At 50.0% G+C, this 20,445-nt stretch overlaps 1 protein-coding gene across 3 annotated transcripts in view; it reads right to left on the bottom strand.

Annotated features, from left to right (window-relative positions):
- Nucleotides 1-448: 448 nt before the first annotated feature.
- The window catches only part of LOC115844512 (opioid-binding protein/cell adhesion molecule), a 1,086,269-nt gene continuing 1,066,272 nt past the window's right edge, over nucleotides 449-20,445 (bottom strand). For all 3 annotated transcript variants that reach the window (XM_030841637.2, XM_030841646.2, XM_060304313.1), the window contains one exon: nucleotides 449-5,767. In XM_030841637.2, coding sequence (XP_030697497.2) covers nucleotides 5,667-5,767 — 101 coding nt within the window. In that variant the 3' untranslated portion in view covers nucleotides 449-5,666. The remainder of the gene's footprint in view (nucleotides 5,768-20,445) is intronic.

Genomic DNA, 20,445 nt, shown 5'->3' on the forward strand with positions numbered 1-20,445 from the left:
TTTTCTTATACTGACTCCTGTCAAAGTGGTGCTTGATCGAGTGGACTCAACCTGCAGGAACTCTGCTCAGTCCGAGCAGTATCTGGTCACTCTTTTTCTGAAACTTCTCTTGTGATTTCATTTTAGCCTAGGTCAATAAATAATTTAGACTTTGAGGCTGCAGCTGCATTTTATAATATTGTATTTTATATTATTTGTAAGTATATGATATAAATAGATATGTGACATACACTTGTAATATGAAATTGCCTAGGCTTCATAGTATTCTCTGTGCATGTGGGTACATACATGCATGAGAGAGAGAGAGAGAGAGAGAAATGCTACTCAGTTTTCTGGTTGCATCTGCTTCCCAAAGCCTAAAACACACACACGGGAGAAGCATAGCCTGCCTAGTTTTCTCCAATCCTGGATACCCAGTGAGGTGTCCTAATAAACAGCCCCCCAAAAGTTACAAATTTCTTTGAACTTTATTGATACACTGCACAATCACAACCATCTCATATTCATCCTGAATTAGAAAAGGTTACAACTACAATGTAACATGCACAGAATTCAGGTAGCATATTCACCCTTAATACAATTATTGACAGAAATCAAGTCTTCATTGATTTTTGAAAGAAAAAATAAGAAAGAAAATAGAAGGAGAAAAAACTCTAGAAGGCTGACAAAGTTATACTCTTGTATCATGTGATAAAATTTTAAAGCATTTGAACATAGATTTGTTTTAAGGATAATTGTGAAAATGGGCACACCCATGGTCTGACACATCTATAACGGCACCATTGATAAGTCATAATTTTTTTTTTTAATCTAGAGGACTCTGAACTTGACAGATACATGTTCGTACACCCACACATTCCTCACAACTGCACTTTACATGTCACAAAAGGTTCTGAATGATTAAAAAAGCTCCCTTTAATTAACACAGGGCAGCTTTTATTACTTATCATTGCTGTGATCGATATCATTATAAATCTGCCGATAGCGTAGAATGTGGCCCCCCAGAAAAAGAGTAGAGGGTTCACCATCTTTCCTTCCCCGCTCAGGGTCATGGAACAACTGAAACAACCCTGTGCCTTTAAAAGGGCACTGTTGAAAGAAACAAAATGGAATGTCTTTTAAAATATGGGAAATTAGGCTTCGCTGGCTACTTTCAGGCTGATGATAGTCGTGTCTAATTGGGTCCACTCTGCATCCTCGTGGACCGCCAGTGTTCTGCACCTGAAGGCTACATTGCACTGGTTCAGCTCTCTCTTTTTGCCACATCTTTTAATTGCATATCTATTTCTTCCTCCTTTCATTTACTTCTCTTCTCTCAAGAAATGAGGGAAATGAGACTGGCATCTTTATTGTTGGCTGTTAGTGATGATTAGGAGTTCTCATCATACGGTATTTTTTGAAAATGCTGCCTTCCCAGCTACACACCTGTGAAGTTTTACTGTAACTGCTCCAACTTATTTGTCTTAAAATAAAATAAACAAGGTAGTTTTGAAGAGTAGGCGGGGAGGCAGTTGGGCGTAAGTTTCTAGGACGAGGGCTCATGCAAAACGAAAGCAAGCGATCCTCATTTTTGGAGAAAAAGAAAAAAAATGAAATTTGCCAACTCGAAACATTTTATGCTGCTTCCCCTACTTTCTTGAATTCCAAAGAGATTAAATTTTGTTTTTGTTTTTTTTTTTTTTTTTAATCCTGTGGAGGTTTTTTTTGGGGGGGAAGGGGGGCTGGTTCCAGGTATGACAAAGCCAGTTTTTCTCTGGTGAGGACTCAGGGTCAGATTGGAAAAGATGACACGGCCCCAACCCTCACCCCATTCCTCCCCTCCTACTGATAGCATCCACAGGCAGCCACGGAGGAGAAAACCTTCCCTTGGCACTGGAAGTACCCACCAATCTACAGCCACGCCTGATGCACCGCGGTTGACAAGCTCTCCTGGAGACGGGCCGCCCACTTTAACGTGCTCTACTCTTCTCACGTGACTTTTCCCGGCATAAGCAGAGGTCACCAACTCCTCCATGTGGAGAGCAAGTTGCTGGATTGGTGCAGAGACACATCCTTGAACTCATCCTTGGCTGTGGACTTGTCCCGACTCCCAGAGGACACTTCCCACCCAGGTTCTGAGAACTAACTGACCAACCCGTGAAATGGATTGTCTAGCGTGAGGCATGGGTTTCAGAAGAAAGAGCCCCAGGCCTCTCTGTGATACACAGCCTGCACTTCCCTTCTGTTCAGTTGAGTACAGCTACAGCAGAACAGCCACACGTCATCTCTCTGTATAAAATAGGTGCACGTTTTGACCACCACTCGCCTGTATGGCCTCCCTCCCCCAGTTACAACAAGAATGAGAAAAACTAAACGCATTTTCTTCAACTTGCAGAAGACTGTATCAGGCACTTGACATTAAACTACTGAGAAACAAGCTTGGCCAGGGCCTTACACTAGCGCTGGCACTGGAATTACTTTGGTGGGAATACATATTAACTTGGTCTTGGAAGGGGGAGGGTTTCAGAGTACCTACATAGCTGAGTTCCTCTCACCTGATTTCCTGATAAGCCTTATTCGGTTTCCTTCCCACGTGCAAAACCTATGAAGAGCCACACGTCCTCAGAGACTTGATAACTCATTTTTTCCTCCTCTCCCCTAAGCCCCGGCCCCATCACTGGCATCTCGAAAAAAATCTCTCCAGCAGGCCTTATCTATCCGCCTGCCGTGTGTACAGTGAGCATGGATACTGTCTTTAGTAAGCGTTTGCTGCTCTCTATGCTTCAAGATGCTGGGTAACAGCTCCTGTCCTATCAAAGGAGCCCAAACAACCCAGCAGCTGGGGCACGTCTGTTGTGCAGAAGGGTTTTCTTTCCCACTGGCCCGTTTCCTTGGGTCTTGTTTCCTTGGCCACCTTTATCCCAGATAGGTGAGGATTAACGGCAGGCGTTTTTCCCTCTGAAACAGGGCTGGAACCAGTAACTACCAGACACGCTTCCCAGTAGCCAGTGGAAGAGGCTGCACGGAGTTCCACAGTGAGTCTGAGACCCAGGCTCATTGTGCTGGGAAGGTTCTGGATCCTCCTGGCTGAAGGAGGACGGGCGCCTTCCTCTAGATCAAGTCCCGGAGTGAGGAATATGCCCAGCTTGTCCATTTCAAGCACCGCGTTCTCCAAGACGGTACGTCTCCACAGCCTCCACACTTGTTACTCCAAAGGAACAAGCGTATTACCAACAGAACATTCAAATGACACGTTAAACGCTCCTTCAGCGTCTGACACCAGCCCCGCTCCAGGAGCCCCGTGTGGTGACAGGTCTGAAACGCTGATGTCCGACCTGTAATTCTGACTCCACGCCTGTTCTCGACTGTCCCTGGAACTTGAAATCCACACACTGCTTTTGGCACATCATTTACGTTCCCGCAGTCTGGCTCCTGGCAACTCCGTGGGAAATGCAGATGTCTGTTTACAGCTGGAAAGTGTAATATTAATTTCATTCACGCCAGCTCTCTTACGGAAGCGCCCAGCTTTTTGTACGCCAAGACAGCCTACGTGTGTGTGTGTGTGTTTCTTCACTGTGTACGTCATGTTCATGTGCTATAACGGACAAAAACAAAGAGGTCACATTTCAGAGGAAGCAGATCAATTAAGCATCGAAGGAGCGGAACTCTGTGGAGCTGGTATCTCTCATGTTTTAGACTGTGGAGCTGAAAGTTTTCCAGCGGGTCTCCAGCGGGTCTGTGAGACAGTCACTGTCGATGTTCCTTCTTATCCTCAGCAGGTCACTCCCTGCAGCACGGGACAAGGGCACAGCCCTGCAGGTTTCCAATGCCATTCTCTTGGAACCCTGGCACACTTGCCGGCTGAGTCCTTCTTGTCCCAGGAGACAATACAGAAAGATCAGGTCAGCTCTTCTTTGTGTTCTGGAAAGATCTGCTCTGAACATGGAGAGCTGAGGGCATCCTTCCCCAAAGCTCCTGGAGAAGCAGTCTGTATCCGAGGAAATTGTGTGTCACTTTCCCCTTCTGTTTGCAGTGTTGTGTTAATCAAGTGCTTGGAAACTGTCAGTTGCTCAAGTGCCCTCAGCTCAGAAGAGCTTCCTGAAACGTATACCAGCGTTGTCAACACACCCGCCATGTAATTGGCTTCCATCAGCTTTTTACTGGATAGTTTTCAAACAGATGAAACCAAAACTGGAGCAGAGAGGAGACACTAGCAGAAGTCACCCCACTCAGGTGGACGGCTCTCTTCACACTGCAGAGACGGAGCTGTGTTTTCTCTCTCGCTTTCTTGCTATTAAGCACAGTCCCATAGCTTCCTGACATGCACTTTCTTGAAAGGCTGAGAGAAACATGAATTTTGGCACCTTGTCCTTCCGGTAAGAAAGAAAAAACACGATACTCCTCGAGGCTTTGCCAAGGCTTATCTGCTTCCCAAGAAGGTGTTTCTCAATACACAGTCTCTGCTGGGAAGAGTGAGTGACCGACCATTCGATTGCTACTTTTGTCCATCTCTTACCAGTATCTGCTTTGGGTAGATGGGCTAGCACATTCCAGACAGTCCATGACATGTTGCCTTTCTATGTTGTTAGCCTGTGAGATCATTGGCTTTCGCATGAGAAGCTGATATAGGTCATTTTGAAGATGCCAATATCTGCAGAAGGTAGAGGAGACATGAATCCAGTGGAATAGACACAATATGGTTAGAGATTAATGTGGTGATGGATTGAGAGTGAAGAGTGGGGAAACAAAGACATAGACGTGCTAGATAATTACATTGACAGACTGATAAAGTAAATAGATTGCTAGAGAAGAAGATGGGTGGGTAGATAAGTGGATGGAACGATCAATCGGACAGTTGAGTAGATGGATAACCGTATGATTACTTTCATAGAGAGCTTGATAAAACCTAAATTATCAGCCATCTACAGATCATTGTTTATGACCTGGACAGCATGTTTTTGAGAGAAGTACCATCCTCAGAATGCTTCCCCCTTTGTTCGGTCACATGACTTCTGAATGTTTAGTTTTGGGTTGTGTGCCTGTCCCTAAACTACAAATCCCTGTAGCTGGTAGAGAAAGCAGATAGGGCAGAATGGCTGAAAAGATGGCAATGTTTCATATATGTTTAGAGAGAGACCTTCCCAGAAAGAAAGGATGTGAACCCTCGTGTAGTTAGACAATAATAAACATGGAAGGAGTGATATGTACATTATAGTCAGGAAAATGGTCCAAAGCTTAGAAGATGCAGCTAATAGGACACTTGGATGTAATTCTCGCTGTGCACTACATCATACGTGAAGTTGTGTCTTCAGGGTGTTTAGCACGAGGCACATCTTCTGCCCAGATGGAGCTTATGGTGTACTGGGGGGGGGCAGGGCTGGTGGTGATGGTGTCGGGAAGGCAGAGGAAAGGGAAGGGCCAAGGGAGAGGAACAGATTCCATTTTTGGACACACCAGTGAATGATTATCCTACACATGGTAGAACCCTGCACACCCCTCCCCCCCAACCCCACTCATTCAAACTGGATAGAAAAATCAAACAAACAGACCAACCAACCAAAGAGAAAATCAAATCAAGAAGAACAGAAACAAACAAAAAGAAGCCCAAACTGGTTTGCTCTCCGCAGTGTAGGTAAAGTCTGTGATATGGAGAAGCAGGCGTTGCTCAGAAGACCTAAGGTTTCTTATCAAAACTTGATGAAGAAGTGGGCAAAGAGGGTCCCTGATAGCCAGAGGCAAGCCAGTGCTCTAGAGGCCGAGTTTACACCATCAATGACAGCTCCAGGCCCTGTGTGGGAGAAAGAGAGACAGACCCATTAGCGCACACCCAGAGGGCACCATCCTTATCCCGTGACAAGCACCGCATAACCATGCTTCTCCGTGGGCAGCTCCCACCCACCAGTGACCCTTCCGAGTCTGCGTAAATGGAAAGCACCCGCCGGGAGAAACGCAAAGGGACTTGTTGCTGGGGTGCCCGGACCACAGCCTGCTCTCAGACTGGGCTTTAAAACTGAAAGAGGCAGACGGAGGGAGTGGTTACACGTGCGGGCCGACAGGGCAGGGCAGGGTCTTTGTAAGCAGCGCCTCTACCTGTGTGCTCTCCTTGGAAATCGTGTCCAGAACAGACAGGGCTGGGAGGGCAGGGAGAGGGATGAGGCTCAGAGTGGAGGGAAGAGGTGGGAGGAGGAAGGAGAGGAAGAGAAGATTTCGTGAAACACAGGAGTCTAGGTGTTGATGTGGCTGGCTTTTCATCTGGTGTGACTGGGATACTGGGGCGGCGTCTCCCAAAGCCGCTGAGGAAGAATGAATACGTACACCCAGAGTTTGAAAGACTATGGTTGGGTTTATCCCAGCAGTCAGAGATGCGTCTCCAGAGGTGACAAAGACGACCCCCGTTCTCAGACCCAACGGCCACCTTACGCCCCTGCCTGGCAGGGCTCTCCCTCAACCTCTTTCTTTCTTCTTCCCTCTCTCTGGCCCTTTTACACAGCCCTCGTGAAACCCTCACGTTCCGCTGTGAAATAAGACCACAGAATCACAGGTGCGATTCCTTTCCCTTCATCTGCATCCTTGAGAAGACAAACCACGTGCACTGGGATCGCCTTGCCTGTTCCGAGGGCCCAGGGTGGAAGGCTGAGTGTCCACCTCTGCCCCTGTATTCCTCCATCACCTTTATTTACCAGCATCAGAATTTAGGGTCATAAGCAAGACCAGAGTAGCCAGCGAGCAGGGAGCAGAGAGTATTCCGGGGAAAGCAAAACTAAGTGTTAGTCAAGGGATTAGAAGCAACCCTGTAGGGCCAGTGACAAAGGGATGGAGTGACAGGCAAGAAACAGGGCTTCACCACCTCCTTTACTAGTAAATTGGCTTGTTGGAAATAACTTTACTACTGAAAAAAGCCTCAGTGGTGCAGGGTCTCCTCAGACAGGAGCCAGGTCATGTGGCTTGCTGGGCGGGCGGTGATGCTGTCAGCCTGGGGATGGATGGTCCTCTCACGTCAGCAGCCACCTGTTCCCACCCCAGGGATCTCAACAGGATTCCTTTTCTTCCTCTGATTTACAGTACAATTCTCTGTTTACTAAAAATTCATATTTACTCGATAGGTCGAGAGTCTTGTTCATAGTTTTCTGTACTTTTGTTACAGAGTATTTGCAGATAAGGGCAGAGTCCAGTCCTTAGCCCATTGCTGTGGTCCCCACGACAGCTTCATAAATATTTATAGAAAGTAGCCTGACTCTGAGGCCCCTCAGTCCAGGCATATATCCTAGGAACTGTACTGGCCTACGGAATGTGCTGAGTTGGAAAAGGCCCAGTTTGAAGCCCGAGGTAATTCCCTATGTTGTCTTCTGCAAAAGATGAGTGATTTAGATTTTTAAGTGAGTTTAAAAGGAAATGGGCAACACAGATGTATGAGACCCATATGTTTTTGTAAAGAATATTTAAAGTATATATTATATATATGATATATGTTCACTAGTTATATATACATATGTATGCATGTGTGTGTGTCTAATTCATTATATTGATATCAACTTAGGAAACAACTGAATGGGCTCCATTCTAGACAGACAGAGGCCTTTAGTTTAGGAATCACTTTATTCCAAGTTCTACCAGTGGGCTTAGCATTTCTGGGGATGTCATGCTACCAGCAGGTGGAGTATGCGGAAGTATTAGGAGTATTAGGAAGACAAAGCAGTGCGAGCTGCAGGGAAAGAAGGAGGAAGAATCATCAAGATGGGAGGTCGCAGTGCCAGGAAGATGTTCATGCTGCTTAGGCAGGGGTGTTACAGCCTCAGCTCGCTTCAGCTGAGTTCTCCAAGGAGTGGAACTCTGAGGGGCCTCGGTAGGCATAGAGCCTGCTCAGCCCGCTTGGGGGGGGTGAGATAAGGCATACTTAGATGGTGCTTTCTGTGTGCCAAACATGACTCTAAATGCTGAACATCTAATCCATTTTATCCTTATGAAACCCTATGGCGTTCCTATTTTATAGATGGGGAATTGAGAAGCAGAGCAGGTAAGTACCCTGCCTGTGGCCACATGAGACAGTATACCCAGAGCTGGGTTAGAACCGAGTCACCCCGTCTGCAGGGTTGGTGCCCTTGAGTATCACAACTCTTACTTCCTCTCTGTGGAGAACAGTCCTTTGTGCATGTTTTTCAGAGGCCACGGCATCATGGAATAATGGCCTGGGGATCTGGAGACCCAGTTTCTCCATGTGACTCTGCTGCTTCCTAGCTGAGTGCCAGCTCCTCTCTGGCCTTGGTTCTCCCACCTGCAGTGAGAGGAGGCTGGGAGGGATGACCTCTGAGCTCTTCTCCTTAGTAGCCTGAGTTACTGAATGGCTGCAAACTCTGCATCTGGTCCCAGAAGGGACAGCTGGGGAGCAGCCAGATGGCCTTTTCCAGTGGTGCAAAGCCATCACACTCCTGCCTTCTGCACCCAGCATGCCATCTCCTGAGACAGCAGGAGGGCCCCAAACATTCCTGGACCCTAAAGTTTCCTTTTCTGCAGCCTCATTTTCTATGCATTTTCAGGAAGTTTTACTCCTTAGCAGGTATTATAAGCCCTGCTTTAAGCATCAGATGACACGGCAATTTATCGTCAGTGGCCTTTGGCCAATCAGTGTATGAGAAAGGGCTGAGCTGTTCTGGCCAAAGCGTTTACCTCATCTACTAGGACAGAGATTAAACTAGCTGTGCTCTCCTCCTGTGGACCCTGGACACACTTGAGATTTGGCAGTTGGGTCTACAGGAAGCGAGGGGCCTACAGGAAGGCTCTCGGGCTTTGTTCAAAGCCGGGAGAGAGTGGCTCACGTCCGTGTACCATATTGCATGTTGGAGGAATGTAAGACAAAGGCCATCAGCGATGAACTGATTCTTTTTTTTTTTTTTTTTGCAGTATGCGGGCCTCTCACTGCTGTGGCTTCTCCCGTTGCGGAGCACAGGCTCCGGACGCGCAGGCTCAGCGGCCATGGCTCACGGGCCCAGCCGCTCTGCAGCATGTGGGATCTTCCCGGACCGGGGCACGAACCCGTGTCCCCTGCATCGGCAGGCGGACTCCCAACCACTGCGCCACCAGGGAAGCCCTGAACTGATTCTTTAATGGCATCTTCAAGGTAAGCCTGATCCTACTGGAGATGAGGGGAAAAAAAGAATCTGGGTTGGGTCTCTCCCATAGGCTTTCTGTATGCTAAGGCCACTCACCTGATTATGCAAATGTTCTTTGTGCTTTAATACAGAAGCAGCAGTGGACTGCTGCTGTAGTGACCTGGTGTGGTCCCATGATTACTTGTATGCATCTGCCCTGCCTTGGCCTCGCCGCTCTGTCTTTGCAGCCCTAAACCCTTTGGGGTAAAGCCTCTGACCAATGTAAACGTGCAGCCGACGCTTGGGACTTTGGCTTCAGACCAATTTGGGCTTAAATCCCGACTCTGCGGCTTGCCAGCTCTGTGATCTGAGACAAAGCACTTGCAGTTTTCTCCTTGGAAATGGGGGTAATAACGTGGAGTTTTCAGGATGAAGGACTGGAGGGATTAGGACAGTGTCTGGTAGGAAGTAGTCATGTGATCATGGGAAGGGCTGCTCTGGTGGGTCCATACCCCCTACCTTCCACTTGTTAGTTGAGGCTAATACTGGCTTGTTTCGACCTTTTCCAAATACGTTGAACCTGAGCTGGGTTTTGGTAGGTGAGAATGAAGAGGTGAGACGGGTGAGAGAGACCTCCGGCCATTAGGGCCTAGGAGGAGGGCGTGGGGCACTGGGCAGGGCAATGAGAGAGTCCAAAGCCATGCTCTGTGGCAAGGCCAAGCGCAAAGGACCAGTCTGCGAGGGAAGCAGACCCCACGCTGGCCTCGGAAGCCATGCCGCCCACTCAACAAACGTGTGCTGGTGCTTTCACGTGTCAGGCTCTGTTCCAAAGAGGAAGACAGGCACAGCCTCTGCCTGCACACACCCTATCTTCCATTAGTTTTTTTTTTTTATTTTGGCTGCGCTACACTGCCTGCAGGATCTTAGTTCCCCGACCAGGGATCGAACCCGTGGCCCTTGAAGTGGAAGCTCGGAGAATTAACCACTAGACCACCAGGGAAGTCCCCCTATCCTCCATTAGGACCTAGAATTCCTCTGTCCTAGTCTAAATCAATAAAGAAACACAAATATGTTTTAAGCCCTCACGGACTCTGAGAAGAAAGTCCTTTGGAATAAAATAATCCAACCTCCCTTTCATCTCAGGAGCACCCTGCCTGTCTAAGAGGAGTGAATTCAGGAATCAGGGAGAACTGAATGTGAATTCTGGCTCCGGTAGTCACTCGCAGGATGACTTCAGATGAGACGGTTAACTGCTCTCAAACATTTTTTTTTTTTAATGTATAAAATATGTGCGGAGGTGGTTTTCTGTACACTTGCAGGGTTCTCTGAGGATGAGTGAAGATGATACATAAAATCACTGAGTATAAGTAAAGGATGAATAACAGTTGGGTGGATTAGAACCAGGACTATAACTGCTAGTCTCTAAAATCGTACCTTTTGTGGGGCTCCTGCTCTAAATAAAGAGACCCTGTGTATACTGAGTTCTTAAAGATAATTGTCAAACACCCACTGAAAGCAAACGTGACTCTGGCTTAGCAAGTGACGGGTCTCTCCTGACAAGACCTGATGTGGCTCCTACCACAGGTAAAGCTTTCCAGAGAAGGCCAGTTATTCTGAGGAAGTGCATGTAGAAGCCCGGCTCTTTCTGTGGGCAAGCACCACATTCAAGAAATCTTTAGTTATGGTTAACAGTGACTCAGTCTAAAGGAACAGCTCTTACAAACATCAGCCTTAATTAAGTATTTTTCAGGGATAAACTAAAAGTGAGAACGTGTAATTATGCCCTTTCCCCTCACTCCAGCCGCTCCTTTTCCCTTCCTCAACACTAAAAACGTATTCCTTCCTTCTTTCCTGAAGTGGAGCATCTTTGAAAAGCTCACATGATGACACAAAGCCACGAAACCAACTGTGAATGACAACAACGACAACTAAATACCTTGAGGACATATGCAGACCAAAATAAGTTAGCCCTCAGCACACAGAAAGAAGAGATAAAGAGACAGAAATGATCAAGAGATAAATTCCAGAAATGGTAAATGTCACAAAGGTCAGTCAATCAGTGTGTGTACTCTGGGCCGGAGGGAAGATTTTATGGTATGGCCACGTGTGAGGCCCAGCAGCCGTAAGACAGTAAATAAAGAAAGAGGCAAACAGACAAATGAGTAAAATAAAGTCCACTTTGTGGAAGCTACTTACTTTGTTAAATTAAATATACTACCCATTTTTAAAAAGCAAATCTGGTTGAGGGTTTAGCATAGAATTAACCTGCAGGCCTAGCTCTCCAGGAAGCAAGGGTTTGCTGCTGCGCTCCTGGGCTGGCTGGTCACCCTCTGGAAGAACAGATTTTGAAAATCAAAGTACCCAAACTCAGCACAGAGCTCCCAGAAAACTATGTAAGTTTACTGATGAGGATCCTGCCTCACAAGAGATTTTGAAGCTTAAAAATAGAGGGTCCATAACAAGCGAGAAAGGTATTGAAAGGTCACCCTTTTCCTTTCCACGATCGCAACGAAAATAAGGCATGCACAGTTCTTCAGCAAGAAGTTCGAAAGCAGAGTGTTGCTGTAATCCTACTAAAATAGCAGGCGGTAGGGTGATCACATGAAGGAAAGAAAAGAGAAAAATAAAAACCCGCAGCTGAGTTGAACTTGGTGATAGCGCAGTGAGATCGAGGAGGCATCTGAAGTCTAAGATACAGTTTTGTTCTGAAATTTGTATGGGTTTTATAAATATGAATGTGAACTATGTGACCTTCCTAATGAGGAACCAAAAGGATAACGATGTTTTTGGTGATTAAAAGAGGAGCGAGGAAATCTAATTAGAGGATGTGTGTGTTACACTTGTTGGGGAAACGTAAACCTATTTCCAGCAGCGCCGGCTGATGAAGGTGCATCTCTCCCTTTCAAAGGGAGCTTTTCCTTCATTGTCTTTAATTACAGCAGAAAACAGGGCCCTGTGTTGTTCTACGAGGAAGATGAACGGGGCTTCGCAGCTCCAGGAAGGCAGGCGGATAGAGAAGCCAAGAAGGCAGCCATGTCTGCTTTGTGCTCCCACAAAGCCCAAGGCCTAGGAAGTTCACATCAGAGGTTAATTCAAACCAGTCAGCTCATCACAGCCCTGAAAAAAGCAGGGCTTTGGTCTGCGCCAAACCAGAAGCTGGGGCATGTGCTGACATCAGCACAGCCCGAGTGCTCTGTGTTAAAGTCTAAATGCTCAGGCTAACGGCCAGATGTCAGTGATTCAGACGGAGCAGGGTAGGGGCGCGAGGCAGTGACAAGGGGCCGCATCAGGAACGAAATGTGAAATGTCTGCATATTTTTTCCTAATATGTTGGCATATCGCAGGTTGGGGAAAACACAAATGATGAGGCTGCTGCCATCAGCCAGAAACGATGGTGTTTCTCTCTGACTCATTCCCTCCCACCTGGATTTAAATTGTGGATTTGGAAAATAAAAATCATATACGTTATCAGCAGGAAATGGACAGGCACATGCAGCTTTTGATGTCTCTGCAAGAAGAAATCATTTGATGAACGCCTTCCTAAACAGTCTGTCAGGATGTTTCTCACAAGGGAGAAAGACCCTGCGGGAGGGGACCCTAAATTTCAAATTAGAACTGGGACGTAAGGGGGGCTGGAATGCAAGGGAAAGTGTCAGCAATGTTGACTTGGCTTCCCTGCGGGGCAGTGGAGGAGACTATAAGACCTTTTGAGTATTTGACCTTCCTTTGGTTAGTGGGGAGTTTTACCCTGTAAGAGGCTGTAACGGATGCCCCATTGACTGGAAGATATATTTATTAATCCAACCACTGCTTACTGGTCAATAACTATTGCGAGATACAGGGCTACATCCTTTAGTGCAGAAACAAATACAAACAAAATATAAGCCTAAGGGTAAACTACCAAGAGAGTCCAAAAGATGGGTGAGTGATTCTTCAGTGGGGTTCAGAAACACTTAGTGGATGGGGTACCGTTGAGTGGAAGCTTAAAGGGTAAGTACAATTTTATCAGGCAGAGAAGAGGGCAAACGCCTCCCTCTGTGACCCTTCAACACACTGGAAGAGACAGTATACCTATGGGTTAGAAAGAAACATGGGTTTAAGGTAAGACAGACCTGGGTGCAAAACCGGATGTTAACGTGTCCTTCTACAGTGGAATTCCTATCTGCGGGAAGGATTCAGTCACATGGCTTAAATTCTCTGAGCTCCAGGCGTACTTACCTCAAAGGGTTCTGAGCTGTCTGAAGCCCCTTCTGGCTGACACCTACTAGCTAGTAGCTTCTTCTCTGCTCTAGTGCAGCACTTATATTCTATGTTCTATTGTAAATGTCTATTTACTTGCTTGTAGGAGGTTGGGAAGTCTCCTCTCCCTCTCCCTCCTCCCCCTCTCCCTCCCCCACTCCCTCCTCTCCCTCCTCCTCCTCTGGGTACCTAAATCCTAAATCTAACTCCTGGCACACAGTAGGCTCGAAACAAACATTCACTGAATCAGTGAATTGATGGACAGAAGCAGCATAGTCGAGGCTGGACTGTGCAATAGGATCGGGCATCCCGGGCAGGGCGGGGCGGGTGTTCAGCATGGTGGATGCAGAGAAGGCAGTGGGGAACCTGGGGCCACGAGGGAGGTTGATCTCAAGGCAGGAAAGGCCTTCGAGGGTTTTCTTTTTTTAACATCTTTATTGGGGTATAATTGCTTTACAATGGTGTGTTAGTTCCTGCTTTATAACAAAGTGAATCAGTTATGCATATACATATGTTCCCATATCTCTTCCCTCTTGCGTCTCCCTCCCTCCCACCCTCCCTATCCCACCCCTCTAGGTGGTCACAAAGCACCGAGCTGATCTCCCTGAGCTGATCTCCCTGTGCTATGCGGCTGCTTCCCACTAGCTATCTACCTTACGTTTGGTAGTGTATACATGTCCATGCCTCTCTCTCGCTTTGTCACAGCTCACCCTTCCCCCTCCCCGTATCCTCAAGTCTGTTCTCCAGTAGGTCTGTGTCTTTATTCCTGTCTTACCCCTAGGTTCTTCATGACATTTCTTTTTCTTAGGTTCCATATATATGTGTTAGCATACGGTATTTGTCTTTCTCTTTCTGACTTCACTCTGTATGACAGAGCTGCAATGAACTTTTTGGTTTTCTTTTCAGCAGGATGTGAACAGGTTCATTCTGAGTTTGGGAAGGGCCACCTGGCCCTGAAGTGGCAGATTGAAGAGAGATTATCAAAGACAAGGGGACCACCCACCGGTAAGAGAATGTCGTAGCCAGACAAGGCCCCTGCCCCAGCAGTGGCGGCAGGGCTGGTGCCTGCTTGCTCCGACCTGCTGGCTGACAGGTGTGGGGTGAGGGAGAGGAAAGGGTTAGAACGGCCGTGGAGGCTGTAGTGAGGCGGTGGGTGAGAAGATAAGGTGCACGTTTGAGGAGGGAAGGGATGCCAGGGAGAGAAAGATGGAGATTCCCCTGGGACATTCAGGTAGCAGAGCGTCTTGTGGCTCAGAATTGAGGCAAGTGCTGGGGACACGGACCGGGGAGCCCCCAGACTGCTGCTCAGAGACTGTCTGGCTCCCGGGTGCCTACGCTTCCCTGGGAGAGCTTGCCTGCAAAGCACATACTCAGGACCATCCCGGGAGGTTTTCATGAAATGGGTCTGGGACCAGGCCCAGGAATCTGCATTTTAAAGCACCCAAAGCGGTGGGCTAAGATACAACCCTTGCAGATGCCTGAAGACACAGAAGACCCTTCTCCTCTTGCTGTAATGCCACCCCCGGGGCAGAAGGTGGAGGGGCTCAAGGCAGATTGAGGCCGAGAGGGAAGAGAAAGGCACAGCGAGTCACATCCTAGAAGCGGAAGCAGGGCGTTGGGGGCCAGGGAGGGCTGGGGCTGAGGGGAGGCTGGGTGTTCGGGGGGACGCAGGCCGTGAGACTGAGGCATGGATTGGGCTGGATTGGAGGTGAAGGGAGGGGAGATTCAACTCCTGCACCCAGCCCTCAGGTCTCACCTGGAGCCACCTGGGGGAAAGGTGGGGCTGTTGGGCGCCTTTATAGAGGAGTGCAGGTGGGGGGCAGGGCGTGAACCAGCTTTCCGTGGGGGACCCTGGGTGAGGGAAGCCCAGGGTGCAGGATGAGAAGAGCTGGTCCGGCTGCCTTTAGTTGATGAAAATCCTGTCTGAAGAGCCAGCCTGGTATGTATATTTACTCTGGAGGAATGGCCATTAGCAAAAGGAAATATAGATTCTGTCCTCATAGTTTCCAGGGGCCAAGAGGCAGGCCTTCTTCCCGGCTGCTCTGAGGGGCTGAGGCTTTGCCTTGAGGAAACAGTCCTGAGCCCAGCTGTTGCATTAGCAATGACAAGATTCCTAGGAGCGGTGCCCGTTCCCGATACTTAACTCTTGATGTAACTTATTTGTGTCGCTGCTGCAACTGCACAGATGACGTGTGACAAATCTGTTTGTCTCTCGGCAGCATCCCCCTGCGTTCTGGTTTTGTTTGCCTTCTCTGTCCCTCTCCCCTGCCGGTTCCAGTAATACAGAAATACAGCCGTTTACACGGCTCATTACTGCCCCACACTCTCTGCAGTGCGGGATGTAATCAGGTTCAGAACGTTCCCTCCTTGCACCCTAAGGACAGGGGGATGGGGCCTCTTGCTCAAGACCCAGTGGAAGCAGAATGGGCTGGCAAGTCGAGAGAACGTGAGCGGCTTCCGCAAGAGGCAGCTGAGCCCGCCCGCCCCTGCTGCGTGCGGACCTGGCCGGGCTCCAGGATGCCAGGGCCCAGGTGGCCTCCGAGTGCCTCACCCACTCGAGAAAGCTTACGGATACTTCGAGCAAGTCGCTTGCAATAGGCACAGCACCTGCTGCCACTCCCAAGGTTACGGACGCCAGGTTCTGGAGATCTGCCTCTTAGCCTAGTTTCCCTTTGTTTTTCAAATTCAGAACAGAGACTTAGAATGCTGGCAAGAGCCTGGAGTCTGTTTTGTTCTGTTCTTATATTTTACAGGCAACCACGGAACAGAGAGCCGCATGGTTTGTGCCAGTCAGGACTGGAACTCAGTTTTCCCCATCCCCGCGCTGGTCTGTTCTCTACCTTCCGGTGCCTCTCCAGTCCCGGCAGTGGCCCGGGGCTGAGAAGAGTGCACAGTGTGAAAGGCCACTTTGAGTTGGCGCGCAGCTGGGTGACCTGCTCTGTCTGTGCGGCTTCTGGAGGGGCAGGAAGTGGTGACGGGTGAGGAAGAAACGCCCCACATCAAGGTCAGCCACTGACTCAGCTTTGAGCGCCCCCACCCCCATGTGTCTCTAAGCACTTCCCGGCTCAGCCCGCTGTCTCCATAGCCTGTGTCTTCTGCTTCCTTTCGACATTGCTTTCATCTCATTTCCCTTTGTTCTGTGTGTGGAGGTAGGAAACATAGGAAAGACATGTTTGTGCGAGAGGCCTGTCATGAGTGTATGTTGGGATGGGTTCACGGCGCAGAGTCCAAAGGGTCTCCAAAAACCAAGCTTCCAGTCTTTGATGCGTGCCTGGGATGCAGGGTGTCTGTCTGTGTGGCTTTGGGGAGATTAAGCAGACCGGTTATAAATGTTCGAATGGTCCTTTAATAGAATGCATTCAGGTTAGGTGGAGAGGGGAGACAGAAGTGGAAAATGGGTTCCAACAAGCTAATTGTTCACACGGGCTTTGTGTTGCTGGCTGAGTGGGGACATGACGCTGCGCCTTTCCTAGGAGCTCAATTGTGTCCTCCAAGCGCATATGCTGGAGCCCTAACCCCCCATGTGTATTTGGAGATGCAGCCTATAAGGAAGTGATTAAGGTCAAATGAGGTTATAATGGTAGGGCCTGATTGGCTAGGATTAGTGTCCTAATAAGAAGACACACCAGGAAGCCCTTCTCCACCCCCCAGCGCTCTCCCTCTCACTCTCCTTCCTCTCACTCTCCCACTCCCTCTCCCTCCTGTCCCTCTCCATCCTCTCCCACTCCCACTGCCCCCTCTCCCTCTCCCTCCTGTTCCTCTCCCTACTCTCCCTCTCATTCTCCCACTCCCTCCCCCACTCACTCTCATTCTTCCACTCCCTCCTCTCTCTCCCTCACACCCTCCCTCTTCTGCCTCTCCCTCCTCTGCCTCCCCCTCACCCTCCTGTTCTTCTCCCTCCTGTCCCTCTCCGTCCTCTCTCTCCCTCTCCCACTCCATCCTCCCCCTCCTCTCATTCTCCCTCTCCTCCCTCTTCCGCCTCTCCCTCACCCTGCTGTCCCTCTTCTTCCTCTCTCTCCCACTCCATCCTCCCCCTTCCGCCTCTCATTCTCCCACTCCCTCCTGTTCCTTTCCCTGTCCCTCTTCTCCCACTCCTTCCTCTCTCTCCCTCTCACCCTCCCCATTCTCCCACTCCCTCCTGTTCCTTTCCCTGTCCCTCTTCTCCCACTCCCTCCTCTCATTCTCCCTCTCCTCCCTCTTTCTTCTCTCCCTCACCCTCCTGTCCCTCCCTCTCCCACTCCGTCTTCTCCCTCTCATTCTTCCACTCTCTCTCCCACTCCCTCCTCTTCCTTCTCTCCCTCCTGTCCCTCTCCATCCTCTCTCTCCCTCTCCTTCTTCCTCCCTCCTCGCCTGCTCCCTCCTGTGTCCCTCTCCCTCTCATTCTCCCACTCCTCTCCCGCTCCCTCTCCTTGTCCTTCCTCTCCATCCCTCTCCCACTCCCTCCTGTGTCCCTCTTCTTCCTCCCCCACTCCGTCTTCTCCCTCTCCCACTTCCTCCCCCTCTCATTCTCCCACTCCCTCTTCTTCCTCTCCCTGTCTCTCCTCTCCCACTCCCTCTTCTTCCTCTTCCTCATTCTTCCACTCTCTCTCCCTCCTCTTCCTTCTCTCCCTCCTGTCCCTCTCCATCCTCCCTCCTCTCATTCTCCTTCTCCCTCCCTTCTCCCCTGCTCCCTCTCTCTCCCACTCCCTCCTGTGTCCCTCTCATTCTTCAACTCCCTCTCCTTCTCCCTCCCGTCCCACTCCCTCCTCTCATTCTCCCTCTCCTCCCTCTTCCACCTCTCCCTCACCCTCCTGTCCCTCTCCCTGTCCGTCCTCTCCCACTCCCTCCTCTCACTCTCCTGTCCCTCTCCCTCCTCTCTCCTGTGTCCCTCTCCTTCCTCTCACTCCCCCTCACCCTCTTCTCCCTCTCCGTCTCCCTCCTCTCTCTCCCTCACACCCTCCCTCTCCCTCCTGTTCTTCTCACTCCTGTCCCTCTCCATCCTCTCTCTCTCCCACTCCCTCCTGTGTCCCCTCCCTCCTCTCTCTCCCTCTCACCCTCCGTCCCCTTCCTCTCCCGCTCTCTCTCCCACTCCCTCCTCTCATTCTCCTCCTCCCTCTCACCGTCCCTCTCCATCCTCCCCCTCCCTCTTCCTCCTCTCCCTCCTGTCCCTCTCTTTCCTCTCTCTCCCTCTCACCCTCCCTCTTCCTGTCCATCCTCTCCCACTCCCTCCTCTTCTTTTCCCACTTCCTGTCCCTCTCCTTCCTCTTCCTCCTCTCCTGTCCCTCTCACTCCCTCCTGTCCCACTCTGTTTCCTTCCTCTCCCTCCCTCTTCTCTCTCTCCCACTCCCTCCTGTGTCCCTCTCCTTCTCCCTCTTCCTCCTGTCCCTCCTCTCATTCTCCCTCTCCTCCCTCTTTCTTCTCTCCCTCACCCTTCTGTCCCTCTCCATCCTCTCTCTCCCACTCCCTCTTCCTCCTTTCCCTGTCCCTCTTCTCCCACTCCTTCCTCTCTCTCCCTCTCCATCCTCTCTCTCCCTCTCCTCCCACTCCCTCCTCTCATTCTCCTTCTCCTCCCTCTTCCTTCTCTCCCTCTCCATCCTCCCCCCTCCCACTCCCTCCTCTCCCTCACCCTTCTGTCCCTCTCCCACTCTCTCTCCTTCCCTCTCCTTCTCCTTCCTCCCTCCTCTCCCTCCTGTCCCACTCCCTCTCCTTCCTCTCTCTCTCCTCCCCCTCCTGTCCCTCTCCATCCTCTCCCACTCCCTCTCATTCTCCCTCTCCCTGTCTCTCCTCTCCCTCTCATTCTTCCACTCTCTCTCCCTCTCCATCCTCCCCCTCCCTCCTCTCTCTCCCTCACCCCCTCCCTCTTCCACCTCTCCCTCACCCTCCTGTCCCTCTCCATCCTCTCTCTCCCTGTTCCACTCCCTCCTCTCATTCTCCCTCCTGTCCCACTCCCTCTCCTTCCTCCCTCCTCTCCCTCACCCTCCTATTCCTCTCCCTCTCATTCTCCCACTCCCTCTCCCACTCCTCACTCTCCCTACTCTCTCCCTCCTCTCTCTCTCCCACTCCCTCCTCTCCATCTCCCTCCTCTCCGTCTCCCTCTCCTCCCTCTTCCTTCTCTCTCTCACCCTCCTGTCCCTCTCCATCCTCCCTCTCCCATTCCCTCTCCTCACATGCTCAGGGGAAAGGCCATGTGAGAACGATGGTCGTCTACAAGCCAGGACGAGAGCCCTCATCAAAATCAGCTGACAGATCTTCCTGGCTTGATCTCTGCCCTCTGGCCTCCAGAACTGTGAGAAAACAAGTTTTGGTTGTTTAAGCCCCCAGCCTATGCTATTTAGTTACGGCAGCCCTAGCCGGCAAATGTATCAGTCATCTCCATACACTGTTGTTCTCGGCTGTGACACACTTCTCTCCTGAGTCAATGGTACAGAGGGACAAGCGCCTGGATCACCTAGTTGTCAGTCCTGGAACCCTACTGTCAGCCACATCCCGCCACGGGCAACCCTACCGACTCAGGAGTGACGGCAGGGTCAGTGGCAGAGCAGCAACCCAGCCACACCTCTTCTAAGTTTTATCAAGACCTAGGGATGGACATTCACAGACACCGAGGTGTGGGCAGAGCCAGTGGCCCGTGATTGTCTCGGATCCAGAGCTGTGGAAAGGGCAGCTGCAGAGCTGAGGCCCCATCTGGCACGTGAGGGAGTGTGTGTGTGCCCATGGTTCACACCCTCATCCTCTGGGCAAACTCGCCAGCACCTCTTCACTAGCTATGCGTACTTCAGTGTCACTTAGCCTCCTGGGTCCTCCTCTTACCCATCTTTAAAATGGGGCTAGTAACCTGTCTTGCACGGAACTAGCATGATGCCTGGAAACCAATACATACGTGGTAAACGGTAGATGATATTATGATCATTATGAATAATGACCCAAGTACTTCCATTTGAAAATGAAGCTTTCAGAATTAAGTCATGAGCCCTTTCTGCCTTGGGCTGGAGAAATTATACATTCATGCTAGTGTGACTTCCCCATGGAGAAAATCATCTGGTAATCCACTTGGTGTCTAGGCTGGGTTCCCCTCGCTGCTGCTGAGGCCACCAAGTAGAAGTTTATTGTTTGTTTGGGTGGGGGGGGGAAGCCCTTCTCCGGAAACATAGAACGATATTTC

Source organism: Globicephala melas, chromosome 8 (genome assembly GCF_963455315.2).
Source record: "Globicephala melas chromosome 8, mGloMel1.2, whole genome shotgun sequence".
NCBI classification, from domain to species: Eukaryota; Metazoa; Chordata; class Mammalia; order Artiodactyla; family Delphinidae; genus Globicephala; species Globicephala melas.